At 39.9% G+C, this 19342-nt stretch overlaps 2 protein-coding genes across 2 annotated transcripts in view; both read left to right on the top strand.

Annotated features, from left to right (window-relative positions):
- The window catches only part of LOC103142426 (protein spire homolog 2-like), a 42484-nt gene extending 24277 nt beyond the window's left edge, over window positions 1–18207 (top strand). Inside the window, exon 15 of the mRNA XM_007558480.2 lies at window positions 16655–18207. Within this exon, the coding sequence (XP_007558542.1) occupies window positions 16655–16958 (304 nt within the window). The 3' untranslated portion in view covers window positions 16959–18207. The remainder of the gene's footprint in view (window positions 1–16654) is intronic.
- LOC103142513 (protein spire homolog 2-like) lies at window positions 561–13188 on the top strand. The gene is made up of 10 exons (XM_016674582.1): window positions 561–672; window positions 795–959; window positions 2574–2660; window positions 3343–3460; window positions 5641–5801; window positions 7059–7281; window positions 9895–10016; window positions 11117–11254; window positions 11334–11401; window positions 13107–13188. The coding sequence occupies exons 1-10, from the start codon at window positions 592–594 to the stop codon at window positions 13108–13110; spliced, it is 1167 nt and encodes a 388-aa protein (XP_016530068.1). The 5' UTR covers window positions 561–591; the 3' UTR covers window positions 13111–13188.
- Window positions 18208–19342: the final 1135 nt, after the last annotated feature.

Below are 19342 nucleotides of genomic sequence, written 5' to 3'. Positions count from 1 at the left end.
CGTCAAACCCGGCAGAGGGGAAACGCTGCAACTTTAAGAGTCTTTCATTTGCGGCAGCCATTCACTACCGGACAAAACACCTTTTAGTGGCGACAAGGGAAGCTGTGTTGGGTTCAGGTTCGGCAGGTGAAAACAACATCGTAAAATCTCACCGTTCTCCAGAACCCTGCCACTTATGAACATGTTTACTGGAGCACATTCATACAAATCACTGGTGGGAACCAACGCGAGCCTCACACATCTCAGCTTTATTAGGTGATTTTATGGAAATGTATGACATTTTTTNATTCATTCCCTGTGAACTTTTCCCCATTGTGCTGTTATGCAGCCACTAACTTTAAATTACCTTTCACAGGATCTCAAGTGATAGAAGCACCTTTTGTGTTCGTCTCTACCGGCTTTGCAAAAATCCACAGACAAAAATCTTTACTCATTCGCTGTTGCAAAGAATCTCAGGCTCAGCCAGACTGGACCTCTGAATAGCACTTTTCGAGTCTTTCCACCAACTCTGAATCGCTTTTAAGTGATTTCTAGAAGGGATCCAGAAACACGAGCGGTATAAATGTTTGACATTTGTTTTGTGCCGCTCAGATGCTGAAGAAGATTTCCTCCAAAGAAGCTCTGGAGGACCAATCCACGGCCGAGCTGGACGCGCTGAAGCACAGAGACTGGGTAAGACGAGGCGACAGAGTTCACAGAAAGGACAACGGCAGCGCTGTGTGTCTGAGCGGGTGCGGGCGGAGCCGTCACGCTGACAGAACCAGATGCGTTTCTGTTGTTTCCCACACCACCAGGCTCGTCTGTGGGTGCAGCTGATGAAGGAGCTGAGGCAGGGGGTGAAGCTGAAGAAGGTCCAGGAGCAGCCGTTCAACCCGCTGCCCACCGAGTTCAGCCTGACGCCCTTCGAGATGCTGATGCAGGACATCCGAGCTCGCAAGTTCCAGCTTCGCAAAGTCATGGTGAGAGTCGACGGCTTCAGCTAGCGCTGCGATCGAGGGGGAAGAGTTCAAACTTTTTACTGGAACAACAGAAGAGCTGCTGGGGGAATAAAGATGCAAAATAAAGAGACATTTTAGCTTTTGGTTCATGTCTAAAAGCTAAATAACGAATGTAACTTCTAAATTGGAAATGTGAAGAAGGTTCACCAGAAGTGTTTGTTATAAAAACGCTCAATCTTAGCCTCATCCAACAGAAGCATCAGTCCCAGAGGAAGCCTCGGAAGTGTTTAGTAAACACCTCATGTTGTGAGGACACGAAAACCTTTTCCTGGAATACACTTCAACCTACTACGTGGCATATAGATATGTTTTCTGCAGCTCTCTGAAACTGAGCTTTTCTCTTACCTCTGACTTTTTACCTAATCTTCTTCATGCGCTGCACACCAGACATGTCTGCCAGATCAAACCAGGGCAGGATGAGAGTGAAAAGGAAAAAAGAAGAGCAAAGAATCTAGTCTAACAAAAGAGAGAAAAGAAAAAAAGACAAAAGCAAAAGAAAAGAAATGGAAAAGAAAGAATAAAGCATCAACGACAAAAAAAACAAATTCAATTATCTATAATTTATTGCTTGGATATTATAAAACATGTGAACTGGAATTCATTCCGATTAGGGCCTCATTCAGCTTTAGTGCGGCTCTTCGGCGTCTTTAGCGGAGATTCCCATGAAGTCCACAATGTGATATCAGTACAGAAGCTAAAACATCAGCTAAGAGGAGATAATTGTTAGAAATCTCGCATAAAAATTCAATCCAAGAAGCACAGAGGACAGAAATTAATGGTAAAACAAAAATCAAAGATCCAACTTTCTAGCCTTGTAGCAACTAAAACTGATACAAACAGGCTAAAAACAGCCGGAGTTCATCAACTTAGACATGTTGAGTTCAGTTTGTTTGCTATAGATACTGAACACCTAGATCAACCTTCAGCTTACACAGTTTTACAGCAGCTAACTTAGCGCAGTTAGCTGATTTGGGCTTCAAATCATCCCCAACAATGTTATCCACAAAAGAAAAAAATAAATAAAATAAAAATTTTAATGACAATTGCTGGGAGATGTTTTCATCACCAGCTGGCAGAGCTTCAGGTGAGGCAGGAAGACGCTGAACTCAGACCCAGAGAGCAAACGGTGATGGTGTGGTGGAGTTAGCCTGGAGGCCTTCCCCACGGCCAGATGCATTATTCAGCTCAGCGACACAAATATTAATGAAACCCTCCCGCCTTCTGTTGTTCTGGCCGCATTGGAGGGTTTTTTTTATTTTTATATATATATAATTGCTTCAATGCTGAAAGCGGTGTTCAGCTGTTACTGTTTTATGGTGTTTGTACATCAACACAGAGTCGCGTTGTGTGAAGCTACAAATCACAGCTAATGCTGCTCATGTGTGCTTTAAAGAGCCTGGTGTCTTTAAAGCTGTCAGAGGCCTAAAAGTCAATTATTGAAGCTTCAACATAACATTTTTTTGTTGCAATTAGATGTTGTTGTGATGTAATAGTGGGTGACTGTATGATTTTTTTTGTTGCTGTTGTTGTTTTTAGCGTTCCCTAAGTTGACGTTGTGTTTCCTGCCTTGTAAAGGTGGACGGTGATATTCCTACCAGAGTGAAGAGAAGCGCCCATGAGCTGATCCTGGACTTCATCAGATCCAGACCTCCTCTTAAACCTGTAAGTGGATCCATTTGCAGGATCAATTACAACCTATTACAACAAACGTCTACGTATTTTATTGGGGTTTTGTTTCGTAAACACAAAGTAGAGCTGAAAGTAAATGATGCAGATAAAAAAAACAAAAAACTTTAACTCTTCAAAAATGTTTTGCAATCTGTACTTAGAAGAAGCTGCTGCTTGAAGTTGCAGGTCTTTTGCGGACATGTCTCTTCCTATTTACAAATCTACAGCTGAAGTTTGTTGCTTTTTACTCTCTTAGCTGAAGATTTGGCAGATAGATTCTGTTTTCTATAGACGAACCTCTGATCCAATCTCAAGTCTAACATGTTCTAAGATTTTCTTGTTATAAGTGAAATAATCTGCCAGTGAAACTAGTAAGTTTTCATCAATTTTAAGAAATTGTTCACTTGGAAAAAGTTCTTATTCCTTTAGAAGTTTATTTTTAAGTAAGTTTTGTCTTACTTCAAGTGCACTGCGATATTTGCTCTAGAAACTAGACGGTTTGTGGTTGTAACAAGAGAGAATCTGGAAAAGTTTTAGGGGTGTGAAAACTTTACCGTTGCTTTTTGTATAAATAGGACAACTTTGTCTGGTGGAAAATCTTGGTTTCTAGTGGGGTTTTTTTGTTGTTTTTTTTTTTTGAATGAGCAGATGTGGTGAAATATTTTCTTCTGCTTAGGTCTCAGAGCGCAGCCTTCCTCCTCCTCCTCCGCGGCAGCCTTCGCTTCATGACCGGATTCTGGCAGAAATCAAGCAGGAGAGGAAGCTCAGGCCTGTGGTGCCGCACACCGCCAGGCGTAAGAGCAAAACTTTTATGTTTTCACCCTCTGAAGTATTGTACAAAATGTTGATTCCAGTTTCGAGGCATTAAACGGCATAATCCGTTAATGCATCACACCAAGAGGAGAGAGACAAAGTATGATAAAAGAGCTTAAAGGAAAAAGTTAGTAAAAATATCTGAAGAAAAAAAAAATAAATGACTGTGTCTCAGGTTTGGTGTTTTGGTCTAAAAAGGTACAAAATCTACTCTTTAAAAAGGAGATTCTGTTCCTGACATGATTTAAATTGACAAACGTCTTTTGGATTCTGCAACCCAGAGACATTAATTCTGCAGCCACATTTAGAAGTTCAGGTTGATGTTTGTCTCCCTAAAGAAGAGCACCAGAACGGGAGCTGAAAGATGCTGAATTTTAATTAAAATGGTGAACTCTACAGGAAAATGTTTACTGAGGTTCAGTGACAGTTTTGCATGAATGGCACCCCAGAGGAGGCCCCTCCTCCTGCTGCCTGAAACGAGTTTTTAATCCTCTAAGCTAATTTAAAAAGCATCATTCTGGTGGTGTTCACCATTTTACAGCCACACGTGTCCACAAACAGTAAACCTGTTATTATGATCACATGGGCAGCCGCTGAGGTGATCAATCATTAGGTTTGAATTGTACTGGATCTGAACTGTGTATGTATTGATCTGAATTGATCGTCGCTCTGTATGTTGATAAAGTGCTTTGAGAAGAAGACGTTCATTTTGAATTGTAGATAAAGTGAAGTGATTTAAACCTGAATTTAATTTTCCATAGACTTTTACGCACATTTCTAATAATGTGTCACCTCCTCCTGGCCATCAGATTAAATGCAACTAAAAACAACTTCTATTGGCTCCAACTGAAGCCTTCCTACATGTAACTTAGATTATGACAGATTTAATTGGTTGTATTTTAAATGTATTCTCTTATAAGTTTTGACATGCCTTTCCATCACTGTTTTCTGTCTTTTTGAGTCATTTTAAGTAGAATCATAAGGTAGACCTGAACACTGATATGATAATACCTTTCTGTTTATAGTTGCAGACACTTTGCTGATACATGGTGTCAAATTTTACAAATACTGATCAGCTATTTCCAGATGAAGGTCGGCTAGTTTGTCCTTTTTGTGGGAGAAAGAACATAAATAACAGGACAGATGCACTTTAAAGCTGCCAAGTCTTAAAAAACATAAAGTAAAACGATCCGATTCTTATAAAGGCCTTATTAGTTACGCACAGCAGAGAAAATAATATTTCAATCAATTAATCGCAGACACTCTTGAGCTCCACTGCCTCTGTCACGAAGAAAACAATCCTGACCTTCTGATTATGTTAATTTCACAATAAAATAAAATAATAATAACTAGCCTTTAATTCAGCACATGTGACTGTTCATTCAGCCTTCACTAAGAAGTAAAAAGTAAGAAACAAATTTGCAACCATTTAGAAACTATGAAGCTAATCGGTTCAACAAAAAGCAACCAGTTCATAAAATCTACGTTTTCTGTTGATTTCTTGGACTTAATTTCTTTATCTTAGCAACATTCATACTAAATGTACTGTTGCACTTTATATTTCACATTATATATATTCATCACCATATAAAAGCTCTCACCAACAAACAGAAATTTTATTTTTTTTTGCATCACATTACGTCTGTTTTTGACTGCTTCTTTTAAGCGGTTCCATCTTCGAATGAGAACATTTCGTCTTATTGAGGTGACCTGTGTGGGCCAGGAGAAACCTGAGTAGAAAAGATGAAATAAAGTTGAACAAAGTTTGCATATTATTAAGAAAGCATCAGTAACACTGGTCATGTTTTGTTTTAGTAAACAGAACAGAAGACGCTTCAATTTTATTACTTCCTTCTTTTTTTTTTTTAATGAAAGAAAGCAAAATGAGTGCCTACCCCAGATGTCAGTTACAGATGGACAGAGTAATGCCCAGGTTGGCATTAATGTTTTAGATTAAATGAAAATGAGAAATGCATTAGATTTCTGTGACCCACTTATTAAAAATGCAGCAGCTACAGTCACTCTGATGTCGCCGAATGATTGCGATAATGAGCTCCAGATGCCGGAGTTGCACACGAAGCACGTCTGAGCTTCCCCCTGCCTTCACCATCTGAGAGCTCCTGGCTCCCCCCTAATGCTGCGTCTGCTTCTCTTCTCTCAGCATTCGGCTCGCTGCCCTGTCTGGCTCAGACGTGTCCTTGCAATGTCAAATCTACGTCATGCATCGATCTGTCTGTGTCGGAGCCCCGGCCGTCGCTGCGGCCTCGCATCCTGCTCAAGGCCCCGACGCTGGCGGAGATGGAGGAGATGAACATCTCTGAGGTGGGAAAAGACCCATCGGCAGTCGCTCGTTTTGATTCTGTGTTTCTCTCACTCTTGTTCCTTGCACTGGTGGGTTTAGTTTCTTCTCTGCGGAGAGGTGAATCCTTTTTTTTTTTTTTATTTTGGACAAAGAGACACATTTTTATGCAGATTTAGTTATTTGTAAAATATCAAACCTGTAAAATTTAGGATCGCACAAACACCCACAACATCCAGACTAAAGATATTTCTTCCATCTGAAAGGTCTTAATGCTTGTTTTCTTCTTTTTTTTTTTACATATGTAATAACGTGTTGTAAATGTTGGAAAACTACCTTGGATACTTGATCAATTTTTTTTTAGAAAGTCTGCTTCATATTTTGTTTTTGAAATTTGCAATTTAATGAAGACAAATTGCATGGAATTGTCATTGTTTGTTTTAAAAAGCAGGATATGAATTTGAATGTATATTTATTATTATTATTATTAGAGGCAAAGGTTCGGGGACTGCTGATTTAACTGGTTGTTAGTCACTTGGGATTGCGTTCAAATTGCTTCAGTGCTTAAAAAAAAGATAAATATATACCCTCATGTGTCTTTCAATTAATAAAAACTACAACTAAGAACTTAAATAATTACCTTTTATAGTTTTCAACAGTATTGCAGCACAAAATGTCTGAACACAGACCTATGAGATATTAGCAGATTTTTGTAATAACTTGAATAAAATATCAGGTGATAAAGAAAAACATTTAATTAAACCTGTAGGCAGTAATTCTACTGATTTACTGTGTTTTTTGGGGTTTTTTTTGTTTTGTTTTTTTGCAATCATGTATTGATTTTTTTAGACACTGTCTTATTGTTAAAAACCTAGCAGATTGGCTTAAATGTGTTGGCACTTTTAGCTCAAAAGTTCCATTTTTCTCAGACATGACTGAAGAAAACATGCTAAACTTTGCACATCCATTACCTAAACTATGTGCTAGTCCTGTTGATCCCCCAAACCTAGATCTATTTTCCAGTGTTTGTTCAGCATCTATTGTACATCTTTCACTTGAAAGAGAATTTAAGTTTAACCAGAGATAAATTCACACTAAACATTTATAGTTACAATGTAAAAATAAGTTAGATGGAGGTCAGTAACCTGAGATGTAGAATTTTGATTTTAAAAAATATGCTACGTTGTAGCATAGATAAATAAATGTATCATTTTGTTATTTTTTTCATGCTATTCCAACACTGTGTGTAATAATATCCATCTTTCGTTGAACCCTGGCAGGAAGAGGAGTCCCCGGACAGCGGGGACATGAGGAGGACTGAGAGCTCTCCGGCGCCGCTGAAAAGAGACCGATCGTTTTCGGAGCAGGACCTGGCCTTCCTCCGCGGGGACATGCTTCCCTCGCTGTCGGAGTCAGCCCAGCTGGGCGAGACGGTCAGACTGCAGGACGTGAGGCCGCGGTCCAGAACGCTGACTGGTGCCGGAGCGCCTCCTTATCACCGAGGTCTGATGGATTTTCACTCACCAAATATCTTTAGATCAATGAACGGTTTGTGGCTGAGGAGATTTTAAACAACAAAGCTTTTTAGACTTTTATTGGTAAAATGTTTTAAAACTGCAGTAGGATGTTTTTTTTGTTTTTTTTCTACTAATATGATCCACATTGTGTTGATCTACAACATAACATTCCCAATAATATTTCTGAAGGTTTTGTCGTAATGTGGGGAAAAAGTGAAAACGTCTCAGCAGTGTGAATACTTTTGCGAGATAGCAGGACTAGTTAGAAACTCAAATCTTTTTGTGTCTCAATCACAGCCAATTCAGAGATGTGCAGCCATTAAACTCTCCTGCCCATCTGCATCTTGACTCGCATCTGAAGCTTGTTGGAGTGTTGCGGCCCCTTTAATTTGGCTGAAAGGAAGATGATTGGGAAACCCAGCTGTTTGCTCTCAGCAGCAGTTTCAATTCTCCTCCTTTAGAGGGAGACAAAGCATCAGAAAGCAAATCCAGGTGGTCGTGATGCATCTTCGTTCTGCAAAGGGAAATAAAAACATGACATCACTGGATGCAGTGAGACATGAAAAATAAGACAAAAGATGGACAAATTTCCAAAAATCTGCTTAAGAATTAATCTGAGATTTATGAAATTTAGGTTTTTTTGTTGTTGTTTTTTTTTTTTTTCAGTTCAATTGACTTCAGTAAAGATATGTTGGCTGAAGCCAAACAGAGGCTTAAATTGTTTCCCTGTTTTTACCTGCCGGCTTTACAAAAGCACAGCAATTAAAGTTTGGACAGAACAAAAAGTTATTTTAGGTATAGAATAAACACCAGTTAAAGAAATGTTCAAGTAAACTTACTCGAATAACCATTTTTTTCAATTCTGCACACTGTAAAGCATCACTGGGAAAACAATAGGTTTATATTAGTTGGTTAACAACAGCTTGACTGACATGCAGTTGTTAGCTTGACAAGTATAGGATTTTAAAGCTGCAGTACATCAGTAAGAGAGAGAGGTGGCTCCCCGTTATCTTCTATGACATGACTGAGTTTTTCTAAACACCCATATTTTTCTTCCTAATGAAATGAAGGGTTGTTGCTTGGCTACCAGAGTACACAGAAAGAAATACTAAACTATAAATGCACAGGCACACTTATTTATTTACTTAAATTTATTTATAGGCTAGCGAGGGAAAACTGTGGCATTATGGAAAGTCATTTTGGATCATTTTCATCAGCACCGACTAGTGACTCTGTCCTCAGATTTTGACTTTGAGGTTAATGGAAAAAGGGGAAATTTGTCACACTCAGAAAAAAACCATGTTTTCTTTAGGTTGCATATGCAAAATTAAGAACTTAAGATGAACATATTAGAGCAACACTGTGCAAAAACTTTAAACCAAAGCAGCTGAAGACTTCAAAATATGTTGGAAAGCCTGGAAAAAAAAATAAGAGTGTGGTGGCGGTAAACGCCATGTGGCGTTCATTCGACAAACTTTCCAGTGGTTCTAAAAACCGGAGAATTAATGTTCAGCATGACCTTCCATGTAGCAGTCATGTTTCAACCAGTTACCTGGCAGTGTTCAGCAACACGTGGGGGAGGGGCAGCTCTGTAACTCCTTATCCCAAACAGTGAAATTTAAGCTCTTATTCTGTGCTGGAACTATATATTTGTTAGGTAACCAGCCCAGCAGCAAACCCACTGTTTTTACTACAAACGTCACACTTTATTTCCTCCATTTCTGACTTGGGCTGGACACAATTCGGAATAATTTGGTGATTTTCGAAGACATTACGTCGCTGCTGCCTCCGTTCTCTGCTTCAAGCACAAAAAGTTATTAAATTACTGCTGCTTCGCTGAAATAAGAGCCTTTTCTCTCCACGCTGGAACAGCAGCCACTGATGGGGATCAGATCAGCCCTGCGGATGCTAACAGACGTTTGATGGATTGTAATTGGATAAAAAAAAAAAAAAAAGATGTGCTGATAAAGTCAGACTGGGCGATGGGGCTTCAGCAGCGAAGGTTCGGCTCGGTGGCAACAATTTGTGCACTAACAGCCTCGCCGTCTGAAAAACGATCCGGGTCCACTCCCAGCTTTCCGCACAGCAGTCCGCAGAGGTTCATCGTGTAGTACTCAACCCTGCCAGCAGGGGGGGCCCTATGCTTACGCTGGGGGCTGTGTAGGGATGTAAGCCTGTAAGCTGCATCTGTCGTCAGCAGTTGATCCAAATTGTATGTACGGATGATGTTTGCTGGCCTGTCTCAGCCGTCTTCTCGGCCTGTTTGAGCCAAATCGATGGCCTCCGTCTGCAGCAGCAGAGAGGCACCCAGTTTGAGCCGTGTGACGGCCGCCCGCCCCGCAGACGAAGCAGCACGGGCCAAATCTCTCTCCTGAAATCAGATTAATAATACACGACGGCTTTAGAGGAGTTCGCCGAACGGTGTACGGCGGCTGAGATCTGAGATGGCGCCGAACGACAGAGGCTGATGGGTAATTCATGGAATAGTTAGGCCGGTACATGTGCCTTCCTCATGCAGTCTCAGCTGCACAACCCCTCCACCTCTCTGTATTTTATCGTTTCCTTCTCGCTGACTTTGAATCCGTTTCTCCACGCCCAGCTTCCTTCCCCGTCTACGGCTGGGCGCCGCCGTCTCCCGCTCGCCTGTCTCTGAGTTCGGTCGACGAGGCCACGGAGGGCCTCGAGACGACAACGGACTCCAGAAGCGGAGACCAGTGGATGGTGAGATAAAAAAAAGATGGTGAAGAGAGAACACCGTGAAGAGTTAGATTCAGCATTGTGTCTTTCAGACCTCCATTTTTTTCCGAATAAGTGAGAAGATAAAGCTCAGATGAAATGGTTAAAACCTCTAATCCATCCGTCTATCAATCCAATCTGATCCACACACACACACACACACACACTGTGGCAGTAACGGATCAGGACCTAATTCAAAAACATTCCCCTTCCCATTTGTTTTTTTTTATTATTATTATTACTATTAAATGTTATTTCACCAGCAAAATCCCACTGACATAAAAAAATCTCTTTCACAAGAGAGTCCTGGCCGAGTCTGGCAACAGCACACAAACTTTACTGAACATTCACAGCAAAACAGGAAACGTTAACGTCAAGGAACTGGTTAAAACCCAGTGACGTTTTTTTTTTGTTTTTATTTGGACATCCCAGTGAGTTCCAAGACCAGAGTAGATCTACTAGGACTGACCCACGTTTTGGATCACTTCCTCTAATGGAAGACAACCAAAGGGCAACATAATTACAGGTTCAAGTGACCCTAACTAACCCAGTGGCTCTAATCTGACATCTCTCTCTACATAGAGGATGTTAAATTATATCCTCAGTCTTGATCTTGGTCTTCTAATATTTTGGTGGACGTTTAAATCCGGAGCTTTGGCTTCTGTTTTTCAACATAATCGGTCTAAGAAACGCTCCGATCTCTCCGTCGCACCATCACTCTTAAAGAAGACGCCAAGATGCTCGAACCTTCCCTTGAGGCAGGAGATTAACCCCAATCTGGAGGAAGAATCCAGATTTTTCTGGTATAGATCCATGACCTCTGACTTGAGCTGACTCTCTTCTTGGCCACTTCCCAAACGGCTGCAGACTCTTGGCAGAGCCTCATCATCTGTATAAAGTAAGGATCAGGATGTCCTACTGAGATGCTGTTCATGAAAGCAACTAGTGCCGCAGGAATGCTGATGCACGTTCTGCAACGTGAACAATAACTTTACAGGTTTTAGAATATCCTCTTTATTACGCCTTCTGAATATATTTATCGTTGAACTCGTACGTTCGTGTGTTTATCCTCCGTTTTTCCTCAGGAGGAGTTCAGCCACCCCGTTGAGAGTCTGGCCCTTACGCTGGACGAGATCATCAACGTGCGTCGAGTACTCGTCAAGGCAGAAATGGAGAAATATCTTCAGAGCAAGGAGTTGTACAGCAACCTGAAGCGAGGAAAGGTAGCAGCTCTGGTTTCCTCGTCTCCTCTGCTGTGTTTGCAGTGAATGCCGTCGGTATTTACTGCGTCTGATTCCTCAGGTTTGCTGCTGCTGCAGAGTGAGATTCCCTCTCTTCTCGTGGCCCTCTACGTGCTTACTGTGCAAAAGGTAGCCGAGAAAAGTTTTGACTGGACCTTCTGAGCGTTTCTTGGAATATTTATTGTTATTCATTTTATCTTTAGACATTGATCTCGTGCTTAAGCTTCACACGAAACACGGAAAGACCGAATTTCTCCAAAACATTAGCCACTGTTATGTTTTTCACTCTTTAAAGGTTTGATAGATAAACGAAGATAAATGATAAGGCAATCAAACTTGTTTTCATGCAATAATTTCTGCAGCTTGATATCAAACGACTGGAGTGTGAAGCACAGGAATTAGAAACTATTTAAGATTTGAATTGTAGTAACTCATTTGTTTTTGTTCCTCTTGCAGGTCAGTGTGTGGCTCTTGTAGTGCGAAGGTAACTTTAGACATATAATATTTCTTTTATTCCCAAATACTAGCTTGTGTCACTCTATGTTTTAAATGGTTTTATATATTTGTTTTAATAGTTACACTCATAAAAATACAGCAAGTTGATTTTCATTGCTTGAAGCAAACAATGTTTGTGTATTATTCTCTCAGATTAATTAGCATTTGCCGTCTAATTGACCTATGTCAGTCGTTTGGCCCCATACTTAAAACTGGCCCAGTATTAATGACTGATGTTTATTTCCATCTTGTTGCCATTAGTATATGTGTTTCAGGAGAGAGGGGAAGTGTATCACGCGGCATTTGTTTGGTCATGTGACTCTGATCCAGAGCCGGATTGTTTGGTGTTTAACTGAAGCAGAGAAGCTGAGTCAGCAGTCTGGTCATTTTTTTTTCTTCCTGGTGTTAAAAAGGAAGGGGAATATGTATAATATTGGTTATCAGCCACAGCTGGTAATGTTAATATAGGACATCAACACTGGCCTAAATGATCATGTAGGTGCATCCCTACTCTGTTTATATGGCTTGAATATTAGTTGGTTTATGTGGAGTTTATAATGCAGAGCACATTTTTCAAGTTGAAACAAGTCGGGTGTCTCCATGATCTTCATTTTGTGAGAAAAATGTGAATCAGAAATGGAGGCGATTTAAAGAACCACATTTATCCACCTCTATTATTTCTACTCAGCAACGTCACAATGACAGAAGAACATGTAATTTTAAAATTTTAAACATGTGCAAATTCAAAAGCTTACAGCCTCAGTAGAACAAGTTTATCTCCTGTTAATCTTTTGATTATGTTTATTAGTTGTTTACTTTGCAAGTCAGTTTAAAAATGGTTCATGAAAAGTGTTAAGGAGTGTGAGAAAGGCTGCAGCAGAAACGGGTTAATAAAGGTATTTTAGTTTTTAGCACTGGTTTAATCCGCTGTTGACGTCAAATTTCTTTTCTTTTCTTGTTTTTTTTTTTTTTTTGTTTTTTTTTTTTTTTTTTGTTTTTTCGTTTGTCGCCTCAGTGCCGGCCCGTGTTGGATGTGTGGTTCTGTGCTGTGTAGGTTTGGATTTGTTGTGCTTTGTTGTTTGTGGTCCGTGTGGTGCTGTGGCTCATCTGTGTTCATGTCTCTCTCACCGTTAATTAAAAATGTCTGCATTTGGTTGTACGTGTGTTCAGTGCTTTGTTGCTGTGCAATGAGAGTAAAATAATACTGACCTATTTTACGAATAAATTGTATGAGTCAGTTGTTATTTTAATGAACATCTCTTAATGTCACACGACTGTTTCTTTTCCTCCAACTTTCTGCTTTTTCTGACTGGATGTTGTTCGCGTTTCTTGAATTCAGATGAAGATTCCCTCCAAGAAGATGGCTCATATTCCTGTGTACACGGTGGGATTTCACAGCACCCCAAAAGGCCATGAACACAAAAGCCAAGTCTACAAGTGAGTCTTTGCTTTTATTGAGCAATTTAAAAAGTCTAAGTAACTGGATCCCTCTATGTTTGTCCCAGAGAAAAGGTGATAGTGACACAATCAATCTGTCTGCTAAGAGCAGGCTGTTGCCAACAGAATTGGGTCAACTCAACATTTAAGCTAAAAGAAAGTAAAGAGAAGTGTACATTTCCAGTCCCTCCTCCACAGTAGGACAAATATGTGCGTTTTATAGCCGTCAAACCCGGCAGAGGGGAAACGCTGCAACTTTAAGAGTCTTTCATTTGCGGCAGCCATTCACTACCGGACAAAACACCTTTTAGTGGCGACAAGGGAAGCTGTGTTGGGTTCAGGTTCGGCAGGTGAAAACATCATCGTAAAATCTCACCGTTCTCCAGAACCCTGCCACTTATGAACATGTTTACTGGAGCACATTCATACAAATCACTGGTGGGAACCAACGCGAGCCTCACACATCTCAGCTTTATTAGGTGATTTTATGGAAATGTATGACATTTTTTTATCCTTTTTTTTATTTTATTTTATTTTTTAACCAAATCTCAACAATTATGAAAGACAGAAAATAAAGACTAGTAGGAGTATTTTTTTTAGACTGCAGCCTCTGGTTTATTGGTTTTTTCAGCAGTATTTGGTTGTGTTTTTCACTGAAGGCGACACTCTGACGCTGCTAGCATTTGATTAAGCAAATACTCTTTGTTGACTTATCTTAATAAAGAGGAGAAGTTACTGTTACTGGCATCTTTAGAACATTAATTAAACGTTTCTTGCAATGTTTGAAGGTGGTTTTGATTGGTGATTTATTTGATGCTCAGTTTCCAAAATTGTGGAAAAAGTGAAAGATTTGACAAAACACCAGGCCTGAAACTACCTAGAGATGAAGTCCATCTGAAGAACTGTTAAGAAACAGGAATTAGTTTATATATTTTAACCATGTTGTCCATCGGGTTTGAACTTGACCATTAGAGTGGATTGAACCGGGTTGCATTGTTTTCCAGTGTCTAGAGAAGACATTTGTAGTGAATTTAAAAACAACAACAACAGTGAAGCTCTAACTCAGTACCTGAGATATACACCATCTAATTTTGGACAAATTTTGAGCTAGTAATAATTTAGAAAGCAGCCAATGGCGTTAAAATACTATTTTCTGTCTCTCAAACGGTGTCTGAAGTGTTCCTTTATAGATCGAACTAAGGAAGCGAGAACAGTTTGTGTGTTTTTAAAATCCTGCAGGACTCAAACATGTTACACTGTCCAGGCTCGGTAGCATAACGCTGCACAACTGGAAGATGTGTCACTAAAATGCAACATATATTATTCCAACTAAGAAATGGACACCAAGCTATGAGGCTTAAGTCCTTCCAGTTCAATTCAGATGTTGAGAAGAGGGAGAAAGGTCAGCTGCCAGCACTCAGGCAGGGCAACAAGGGATAAAAACCAGTCCCGCTGCACAACTTTCTCAGAACGTCTCTGGTGCTGCTGGATTTCTCTCTCAGGTTATCTTTGCTAATTGGAGCACTAAGTTCTGTCTGTGTGCCGACCGCAGATTCACCTCACAACCACAGATTTCCTTTCACGACGGAAGATTTGATCTAAGACAGCTGATAATCGCACAGTGTAAGCTTGGCTTCAGATTAAGAAAATGTTCTCTTATGCGTTAGGTTATCTCTTGACAAGAATGAAAAAGAGTAAGAAGCATCCAAAGTCCAAAGAAAAACCATCAGGAAGGTCAGAGAGCTGTTGAACCAGACCGCTTTAAAATAATATAAGAAAGCCTGACTAGGAAAAAAAATATATATTTAAAGAAGAAAAACAACAAAATCCACACAAAACAGAAAGTCCAACTAAGCTCAATGCAGGATAACAAACTGAAGGATATCTCCTGATATATGCACAGTGTTGTGTGTGGTGGATTACACTCTGAATTCAGCTAACTTAACGTTAAATGTTCAACGGAAACTCAGGCAACAAGACACCTGAGCTTTTTTTTTTAACTTGCATTGAGTATGAAGACCGCCTGACTCTGGACATAAAGTAATTGTAAAACCAAGTAATATTTAACTGTTGTTTCCCTCTATTTATCTTTTTATTTGTAGTTTACATTCCTTAATGTTTAAAGTTCCTCTTTATCCCACTTTTTATCCCATTAGTGACGATTTACTAACTTTTCCCCATGTAAGTACTAGAAGCTGGCCTCCTCAATCCAGTCACCTCCACTAACTCACTCCCTCCTTCCTTTGTTGTGTAATCAGTGCAGCGCCTCCTACACGGCCTCTCAGCAGCCATTATGTAATAATTACCCAGCTGTCACTACGATCCTCCCGCCTTGAAGGCAGCCAGTCGGTGTGAAGCCGGAGCTGGTGTGGTGTCGCGTTTCTCTGCTGTCAGGGAGGTTTTTCATTTTACGACTGAGATTGTTGTTCTTTCAGTCAGACGGCTCAGTCTTCTCCACAGTGGCTGATTTTCCTGGCTCACCGCTGAAGCATCGTTTTTATGCTTTAGTTCACTTCAAAATTTGATGTGCTTTCCATTCATCCAAGCATTTCATCCACTTGAGATCATAGATATAAAGCCTTTTTTTTATTGTCTGTTTTTACTCTGCTTTTACACCCTTTTTGGTGGAAAGGAACACAAAATCTACGTAATCTTCCAAAACTATAAGTTGCAGAGGGAACTATTTGGACTGAGACAGTCAGACTGCATATTATTGCAACACTTTTTCCTTAAATTGAAATGGCTAACAATCCTGCCAAAAGTGTAAACATACATAAATGTGTCAACTATTTTGAGCTGCTTACTACCAGAACATAGAAAAAAAGATTTTTATGCTCTTTTTGTCACGATGTACAATATTCTCCAAAAATAAGTTGCAAAGTGGACTACATGTCGTTATCGCAGTATTGGCTAAACTACTGGTAATAAGCAATCCCACTTTATTTTGATGCATTATTAAGTTTTGGAGAATTTTGTTTACGTTTTATTTTTTTTTTTTACAACCAGAAAAAAAAAAGTCAAACCCTTTTATAGGAGTAAAACGTTCTCGCTCACAAAAGTCTGATAATGTCAGATTTGCGTAGTTTTTCAGTTTCAATGATCCAAACCTTTCATCTGAACTAAGCAAAAAAATATAAACACTCTAATGTGGGCTAAGCCTCGTTAATCCCCCCCAAACCCTTCAATTTCTCTCCAGGCTGCAGTTATCCTTGTGCATCTTTTTCTTACAGATGTTTTCCTTCCACTCAGCTTTCCATATGTATGTTTGGATACTGCGTTTCACTTTTTGAATTGAATTACCGAAACAAACTAGACTTTCAGTTCCGTTCTACTGTAACATGATGCGCTTGTGTGTTATCCCAGTTATAGACGCAATGTTGTAGTTATTTGTCTACATGTCTGATTCATATACGATGTGAAGACATCCCCATCCTTCGTTTCTGCTCGCAGATCCCTGCGGACTCTGTCCCGCCACTCGGTGGAGGAGGAGTTCCCGCACCTGTACGCTCACGGCTGCACGCTGCGTGACATCTGCGCCGAATGCACAAAGTTTGTCGCCGACGTCATCTCCTCCAGCCGCCGGAGCCTGGACATCCTCAACAACACTCCAAAGAGAGAGGCCAAAGCCGCTCAGAGGCCACAGCTGCAGCGGCAGTCCAACTTCGAGGCTTCGCCTCAACCAAACCACCATCACCACCAACCACCTTCATCGCAGCTCCACCGCAGCGAGACGGTCCGCAGCACGAAGCAATGACTGGCTCAGACTCTGACCTCACTGTGCACACCGTTTGTATTTAAAGAAGGGAGGGCTCTGCGAGGGTTTGCGGCGTGTCTTAATGATCATATAATCCAGTAAAGGTGCTTCAAAGTTAATTTTGCTGGGTTGGAGCATTAAATGTATCATTTAATAGTCAAGTTTAGGTCTAAAAGATAAAAAAAAAAATCAAAAAAAATCACTGAAGCTGTTAAGAACTCTTTAGCAAGAATGTAGACATGCCAGCTTTTTTGCACAACTGCTTTACCTTCCTTATCTCACCATCTTCACTCTCAACACACTTGTTGACTTAAATCTCTCTCTGCATCTGCCCTATCTGCTGCACCAAACCTTCACTCTTCACTCACGCATTTTGGGGCGGGAGGGGTTCAATCAGAGGCGGGGAGCGCTGGAGGTCGAGAGGCAGGGCTTTGCGAGGTTAAAAAGCTGTGCAGTGTTGCATTAGCGTTTAACTCTAATGGGTTGCCTTGTTTTTGTCCTGAATGTACCTTACAAGAACAAAATTGTAAACTTAATAGCTTGTAAACAATAAAATATTTATTTTTAACCGTTAAAAAGGGGAGTTGAAAACAATCTGCTGCTGCGTAACGAGGCCTCTCTGGCGACGCTTGTGAAGACCCCAGACCTGCAGCGGGGTGGGGAGGGGAGGGGTGGGGGGGTGAAACGTCAGCGACACTGTGAATGTAACCGGGTGAAGCTGCGGGCCGCACCTTTAGCCGACGTTAGCATGACTAGAGAGGCGAGCAGGTGAATCTCCCGCCTCTCTCACTTCCCACATGGACGCTTTGCAATCTGTTCTGGTTTTGTAAACACAAAGTGAACCTCGGCTGCAATAAAGATCCAGTGACAAAACACGACCAGTGCTGCATCTGCGAGTTTTTTACTGTGGGCTCACCAAACAACAGAGGAGCACAGCTGTCCTGCAGTAGCACAAATTTGACTGATCAGAAAGAGCAGTTGGTACGTTGCAGTGAGCGTTTTGGAGTAAAGAGTGGCTCACTCTTTAATGTCTGTTCAAGGCTGCTGCTTTTTGTTAATGTTTTTGTTTCAGTACTTTTGCGGTGATGTTTAGATGGCTAGAAGGAGGTATTTGACCTTCAGGGCTTCCTGTGTTTTGGTGCTCTGCATGGGTGAAAAGTTGGCAGCAAAATATGCAAGATATTTTGGTTAATTTTATGTGTAAAGTTATTTAAAAATAGACTGTTCTACCTGTGTCTCTCAGTTGCAACAAAAAAAGGGTTTGTGATGGAAAATGTAAGCATATTTTTTCTCTCCGTGTCTCCCAGTCTTCAAATATTCATTCATTCAGAAAATGTAACCTTTTTAATAAATTTATTAAAAATAATTTTATACAACTATTTAAAAACTGCATTTTCAATAGGACAAAGATTATTTATTTTTGAAAGGCACATAAAATAAGAACTATGATACAAATTAACTTTTTCCTAATATACAAATGGCAACAAAAACTATAATTTACATCAATTCACTAGTGTTATGTAATGATAAAGTAAAAAGCTAAAACCACTGGAAGAACATTTTGATAACCAAGAGGGTTAATTTAAAAATAAATTAAAATGACAGTAACTGTAAAGTGGATCTTGCTTTTAAGTGAGTCCCAACCATTTATACCTGAAGAGCAAAATGAATTGAAAAATATTTTTAAACGTTTGTAAAATGAGCAGAAGTGAGTGTCTGCTTCATGGTTTCTGAAAGTGGTACTGATGGGAAAATGAAAGTGTCCTGTAAGCAGTAAGCAGAGGCTCCGCTTTCTTGTCGGGGATCAATGCGGCCTGTACGGAAGCCCCACCTCCTGAGCATGAATAAATAATTAGGTCTTCGCTCCTATTGGCTGCTTCCTCCTGTCATCCGGCTCTGACTTTACTCTCCCACAGAAACTGATGACTCAAAAAGGAAAATGGGTGATTATACTTTCACAATAAAAGCATAAACAAATCGCAATGAATCTTTCTTTGACTCAATATTTTAACCATAGTTTTAAAAATGTACATTTTTGATGCTGCAATTTATGTCTTATTATTTAACTTTTATTATAATTTTGTAGTTTATTTATTTCCAACATAATCCAAATTTACCAAGTATTTGAAAAAAACAAAATGAACGAACAAAATAATACATTAACCGATATAATAAATAACATATAATATCATATTAGTAAGAAAATGAATCACAATGTATTTATATAACCCATATTATTGGAAAGTGAATATTTTTATGTGATATCTTTCCTGTTTTTGTGTCTGCCTAAATTTTTGTTGATGTTTTTCTTAATGAGATTGGGTATTGAGTCAATATTATTCAAATAAAAACAAATTTGGGTAACAAAGAATTTAGTTAAAATT

Source organism: Poecilia formosa, unplaced genomic scaffold (assembly GCF_000485575.1).
Source record: "Poecilia formosa unplaced genomic scaffold, Poecilia_formosa-5.1.2 Scaffold97, whole genome shotgun sequence".
In the NCBI taxonomy this organism is placed as follows: domain Eukaryota; kingdom Metazoa; phylum Chordata; class Actinopteri; order Cyprinodontiformes; family Poeciliidae; genus Poecilia; species Poecilia formosa.
The sequence above is the reverse complement of the archived record's forward strand: the minus strand, read 5'-3'. Positions and strand labels throughout refer to the sequence as shown.